General features: G+C 56.9%; 1 protein-coding gene across 1 annotated transcript; it reads left to right on the forward strand.

Moving 5' to 3' along the window:
* The first annotated feature begins 270 nt into the window (after nt 1–270).
* OLIG2 (oligodendrocyte transcription factor 2) lies at nt 271–5,006 on the forward strand. The gene is made up of 2 exons (XM_033232345.1): nt 271–1,837; nt 2,619–5,006. The coding sequence occupies exon 2, from the start codon at nt 2,680–2,682 to the stop codon at nt 3,649–3,651; it is 972 nt and encodes a 323-aa protein (XP_033088236.1). The 5' UTR covers nt 271–1,837; nt 2,619–2,679; the 3' UTR covers nt 3,652–5,006.
* The last annotated feature ends 1,424 nt before the right edge of the window (nt 5,007–6,430 follow it).

Genomic DNA, 6,430 nt, shown 5'->3' on the forward strand with positions numbered 1-6,430 from the left:
TTCTAGCGTAGACCGCAGAGGGAGACATATCCCAGAACTAGGGGCAATAACGTGGGTTTCTTTTCATATTTGTTTATTTTGTAACTTTGCTACTTGAAGTCCAATTATTTACTGTGCTTATTTGTTTGCCTGTTTTTAAAACCGTACTTGCACAGTAAAAGTTTCCCAACAACGGAAGTAACACGACGTTCCTCACGCTCCCTAGGAGACTGTAGGTGTGTACCCGCGCGCGCGCGCTCACAGTGTCAAGTGCTAGCTATCCGAGATCTGCAGAAACAAATTTTCTGAATTCGAAATGTATAGGTGTTAGAAATTCAGCTCGGGGAACAGGTTAGGGATTAGGGGAGACAGGCTGCTGCCCGTTCTATAAGGAACCGCCAACGCCAGCGTCTGTAGTCCAAGCAGGGCGGCGCTGTAAAGGCTTAGCAATTTTTTCTGTAGGCTTGCTGCAGACAGTCTCTGGGTTTTCCCATTTGTAAAATGGGTGAATGCATTCATACCTCAGCTACTTCAGTGAGGTGCTTCTCCAGTTTGGGCTTAATTCCTCATCGTCAAGAGTTTTCAGGTTTTACAGCCAGCTTGCAATCAGCAAAACATGTCCCAACGCAGTCGCGAGTGGTTCGATCTCGCTGTCTGGCCCACAGCGTGGAGAAGCCTTGCTCAGGCCTGAAACTTCTCTTTGCAGTTCCAGAAGGCAGGCGACTGGGGTGGAAGGCTCTTTGCTAACCTTTTACAGCGTAGCCCTGCTCCGACTACAGATGCCAACCTTGCCCCTGCCCCAAGACGTGTGGCGATCACAAAGACGACACTGAAAATGCTATCATCCGGCTCCGCTGCTAACAAATAGAGGGGTGTTTAACTACAGGCACGACTCTGCCCTGGTGCTAGCGTGGCTACCGTGCGGAAATAACTCGTTCCTGTACCCACACCATCCTCAACCTAAGGAGAGTTGTGAATTCTTTCAAAACACTCTTCTGAAGTCCGTCCCCTCCCTCCTTGTCCGCCCTCTGCCCCTCAAGGCCCTGCCCCCAGCTGGGGGCGCTACCGGCTGCCCGCGGAGCTGCAGTCACAGCCACCTCCTAGACGCGCAAGGAGAGCAAGAAAGTGGGGACTTTGTGCCTGGGCATCGTTTACATTTGGGGCGCCAAATGCCCACGTGTTGATGAAGCCAGTGAGATGGGAACAGGCGGCGGGAAACCAGAGAGAGGAAGAGCTAGGGAGGAGACCCCAGCCCCGGATCCTGGGTCACCAGGGTTTTCCACGCGCATCCCAAAAGGTGCGGCTGCGTGGGGCATCACGTTAGTTTGTTAGACTCTGCAGAGTCCCCAAACCATCCCGTCCCCCAACCTTACTGTGTGGTGGCCGTATTTTTTACAGAAATTTGCCTACGTTCCCTTTCTCCCTCGGTCCCAAGAGCGCTCAGCCCTCTCTCCATCCCCCTTGAGCCCGCCCCTCTCCTCCCCCGCGCCTCCTCGGGTCCCTCCTCTAGTCCCTCCCTAAGAATCTCCCGGCCACGGGAGCCCATTGGTTGTGCGCGGGGAGGAGGCGTGTGCCCGGCCTGGCGAGTTTCATTGAGCGGAATTAGCCCGGATGACATCAGCTTCCCAGCCCCCTGGCGGGCCCAGCTCATTGGCGCGGCAGCCCCTCCAGGACACGCACATTGTTCCCCGCCCCCGCCCCGGCCACCGCTGCCGCCGTCTCCGCTGCCACCGGGCTATAAAAACCGGCCGAGCCCCAAAAGGTGCGGATGCTTATTATAGACCTACGCGACACCAGTGCCCGGTGCCAGGTTCTCCGCTGAGGCTTTTCCGAGCGAGCTCCTCGAATCGCATCCACAGTAAGTGTCCCCGCCCCCCAGCAGCCCCAGTCTAGATCCCAAGGACAGACGCTCCTCAACTCCGCTATGACCCAGAATGCTCCGATACAGGGGATCTGGATCCCTCCTCTGCGAGCCATTTCTCCAGAGCGACTTTGCTGTTCTGTCCTCCCCACACTCACCGCTGCATGCCCCTCGCCAAAAACGAGAAGTCGGAGCGACAACAGCTCTTTCTGCCCAAGCCCAAGTCAGCTGGTGAGCTCCCCGTGGTCTCCAGACGCAGCACATGGACTCTGGGCCCCGCGCCGGCGCTGGGTGCTGGTGCGTGTTCGTGTGCGTGTGTTTGCTACGTGGTGTCGATGGAGATAAGGTGGACCCGTCTGGGGAACAAAATCATTAGTTCTCTATTTAGATCTCCACCGTCCCCAAAGAAAGGCCCTCACTTCCCACTCGTTTATTCCAGCCCAGGAGACTCAGCTTTCCCACTCCTAACTGAAAACACGAAGCCTCTAGAATGCCACCCACATCCCGAGGGTCACCAACGCTCCCTGAAATAACCTGTTGCATGAGAGCGGAGGGGAGATAAAGAGAGCTTAATTATAGGTACCCGCGTACAGCTAAAAGGAGGGCTAGAGATAGTAGCGAGGGGGACGAGGAACCACGGGCCACCTGTGCCGGGACCCCGCGCTGCGGTACTGCGGCGCAGGCGGGAGCAGCTTTTCTGTCTCACTCACTGACTCTCTCTCTGTCTCTCTCTCTCATTCTCTCTCATTCTCTCTCTTTTCTCCTCCTCTCCTGGAAGTTTCGGGTCCTAGGGAAGGAGGACCCTGCGAAAGCTGCGACGACTATCCTCCCCCGGGGCCATGGACTCGGACGCCAGCCTGGTGTCCAGCCGCCCGTCGTCGCCAGAGCCCGATGACCTTTTTCTGCCGGCCCGGAGTAAGGGCAGTAGCGGCAGCGCCTTCACTGGGGGCACAGTGTCCTCGTCCACCCCGAGCGACTGCCCGCCGGAGCTGAGCGCTGAGCTGCGCAGCGCTATGGGCTCTGCGGGTGCACATCCCGGTGACAAGCTAGGAGGCAGTGGTTTCAAGTCATCCTCGTCCAGCACCTCGTCGTCCACGTCGTCGGCGGCCGCGTCGTCCACCAAGAAGGACAAGAAGCAAATGACAGAGCCAGAGCTGCAGCAGCTGCGTCTCAAGATCAACAGCCGCGAGCGCAAGCGCATGCACGACCTCAACATCGCCATGGACGGCCTGCGCGAGGTCATGCCTTACGCGCACGGCCCTTCGGTGCGCAAGCTTTCCAAGATCGCCACGCTGCTCCTGGCGCGCAACTACATCCTCATGCTCACCAACTCGCTGGAGGAGATGAAGCGACTGGTGAGCGAGATCTACGGGGGCCACCACGCTGGCTTCCACCCGTCGGCCTGTGGGGGCCTGGCGCACTCCGCGCCCCTGCCCGCAGCCACCGCGCACCCGGCAGCAGCAGCGCACGCAGCACATCACCCCGCGGTGCACCACCCCATCCTGCCGCCCGCCGCCGCAGCGGCTGCTGCAGCCGCGGCCGCTGCGGCGGTGTCCAGCGCCTCTCTGCCCGGTTCGGGGCTGCCGTCGGTCGGCTCCATCCGTCCACCGCACGGCCTACTCAAGTCTCCGTCTGCTGCCGCGGCCGCCCCGCTCGGGGGCGGGGGTGGCGGCAGTGGGGGCAGCGGGGGTTTCCAGCACTGGGGCGGCATGCCTTGTCCCTGCAGCATGTGCCAGGTGCCGCCGCCGCACCACCACGTGTCGGCCATGGGCGCCGGCAGCCTGCAGCGTCTCACCTCCGACGCCAAGTGAGCCGACCGGCGCCGGCGCGTTCTGGCGACAGGGGAGCCCGGGGCCGCGGGGAAGCGAGGACTGGCCTGCGCTGGGCTCGGGAGCTCTGTCGCGAGGAGGGGCGCAGGACCACGGACTGGGGGTGGGGGATGGTGGGGACTCCAGCATCTGCGAACCCAAGCAACGGGGTCGCGCACAGAGCAGTGAGGAGTGAGGGGATGTTCGCTCCGGGACCTGATCGAACCCTCTCTGGCTTTAAACCTGCGCTGGTCCAGTAGACACCGTTTTTATGAAAAGGTACCGCTGTGTGCATTCCTCACTAGAACTCATCCGACCCCCGACGCCCACCTCCGGAAAAAGATTCTAAAAACGTGTTTCCCTGAGAGCATGGCCTGACTTCCAGACTCGGCCTGGGCAGCACTTGGTGGGGGAGGGGGTGTTGTGGGAGGGGGACACGTTGGGGACTTGCTCCCTTTCCTGCTTTCTTGGCCTGTGGGAGACTCCGGGTAGCCGCACTGCAGAAGCAACCGCCCGACCGCGCCCTTCAGGGTCGCCCCTGGCCCAAGGCCAGGGAACACAAGTTAGTTGGAAGCCGGCATTCGGTATCAGAAGCGCTTCTGGTCATATCCAAGCTCCATATCTGGGTCAATCCACACCCTCTAAGAACTGTGGCGCTCCTCCCCGTCTCTCGTTGATTTGGGAGAATATGGTTTTCTAATAAATCTGTGGATGTTCCTTCTTCAACAGTATGAGCAAGTTTATAGACATTCAGAGTAGAACCACTTGTGGATTGGAATAACCCAAAACTGCTGATTTCAGGGGCGGGTGCATTTTAGTTATTATTTTAAAATAGAAACTACCCCACCGACTCATCTTTCCTTCTCTAAGCACAAAGTGATTTGCTTATTTGGGTACATAAGAATGTAACAGAATTAAGATGCAGTTGCTGTGAAAACAGTTTGGGTTATTTGGGGGTTCTGTCGGCTTTTTAAATTTTTTTTTGGATGTGTAAATATATCAATGACGAGGTAAGTGCGCGATGCTAAGCTGTTTGTTCACAGTGACTGCCAGTCCCACCGGAGTCTAAGCCGGCTTTCCTCTATTTTGGTTTATTTTTGCCACGTTTAACACAAATGGTAAACTCCTCCACGTGCTTCCTGCGTCCGTGCAAGCCGCCTCGGCGCTGCCTGCGTTGCAAACTGGGCTTTGTAGCGTCTGCCCTGTAACACTCTTCCTCTGATCGCACCGCCCCTCGCAGAGAGTGTATCATCTGTTTTATTTTTGTAAAAACAAAGTGCTAAATAATATTTATTACTTGTTTGGTTGCAAAAACGAAACAAATGACTGAGTGTTGAGATTTTAAATAAAATTTAAAGTAAATTCGGGCGATTTCCATCCGTGTGCCACCCGGTAAAGGGGTTCAGGAGGCGATACCTTGGGGCCGGTTTTGGGGATCGTTGCCCCAGTTTGGCACTAGAGACACACATGCATTGTCTTTCAAACATGTTCCCAGCAAATCCTCCGGGTGTTTTTCACAACTTGCTTGTCCTTATTTCTATTTTCTGACGCCTAACCCGGAACTGCCTTTCCTTTCAATTGAGTATTGAGTTCCTTTATAAGCGGATATTTCCTTCCTGGGGCATTGGACTTTGGGACTTGCAGGGTGAGGGCTGCGCCGTTGGCTGGGGGTCTGGGCTCTCAGGAGTCGTCTACTGCTCGATTTTTATTTCCTTTCTGCTCAGAGGCGGTCTCCCGCCACCACCCTCCCCTTACGGGTTTCCTTGGCTTCAGCTGCTGACCTGGGTTCTGCGGAGCCCTGGCGTTCCCGGCAAAGCGCTTGGGGAGTGCTTGGTGCAGAATTCACTAGCGCTTCCATTCCTTTTCAGCCATCTCCACTACCCTCCCCCAGCGGCCACCTCCGCCTTGAACTGCAAAGGATCAGGTGCTCCGCATCGCCTGGAGGAGCACTGGCAGCACTTTGGCCTCTGTGCTCTTTCCTGGGGTCACCTCTGTCTCCTCTTGGCCATTGGGTTCTCACAATCCAAACCCGCGATGCAAATTTAGGATGTGGCTGTGAAGAGGGATTCTGGGTAGAAATAAAAAAACTTTGGCCTTCCTGGTCAAGGACCAGGGTAGATCCTGTTACAGTCTCCCCACCCCAGGGCTGGCCTGAGAATGCACCCCTGAAAAGACAGCGGGTACGGGCACAGTAAGAACGTCCCCTGGTCCAGGGCCCTCTCTCTGACAATATTTTTGGTGGCCACTGGCCACCCTGGATCTGGGAGTGCAGAAGATTTCCCTGGTCAGAACCCCATTTCGTGAGTTGCACTGCTGAGCCTAGCTGACACAGGCAGGCACCCTTTGCTTAGACTTGAAGACTGCTCCATCCCCTAGCAAGGGACAGGCACTTCCTGGTCCTCCAGCGGGGAATGTCAGGCTCCTGGCCAGGATAGCAGTCACCCAGGGATCGGGTGCTGGAGGCCTAGCTTTTCACTGATGGGCTTGGCTTTTTGCAAAGGCTGGGAGGGATTTGGAGAGGCTGAGTGGCTGGGGGCTGAGGAGGGGTGGAAAGCCTCCTGCCACCGCCACCCCAATAGCACCATGTGAATCCAAGAAGAAGGAAGGGCAGGGTCTAGTCGTTTTTATTCTGAAATCCCATTTGAAATGAAACTTGAAAAGAATTCAAAACTGGGTCCAGCTGCTGCCACAGACACACTCAGAGGGACTCCAGGAGGCTGGAACATAGACCAGCGGGAGCTGAGAACCTGGCTGGTGGGGGTAGTGGTCTTGATTGCAGTTT

The sequence above is a fragment of the Trachypithecus francoisi genome, unplaced genomic scaffold (genome assembly GCF_009764315.1).
Source record: "Trachypithecus francoisi isolate TF-2019V2 unplaced genomic scaffold, Tfra_2.0 Lachesis_group14, whole genome shotgun sequence".
NCBI classification, from domain to species: domain Eukaryota; kingdom Metazoa; phylum Chordata; class Mammalia; order Primates; family Cercopithecidae; genus Trachypithecus; species Trachypithecus francoisi.

Coding starts and splice junctions, on each gene's coding strand:
- OLIG2 (XM_033232345.1), top strand. CDS start 2,680: ATGGACTCGGACGCCAGCCTGGTGTCCAGCCGCCCGTCGTCGCCAGAG.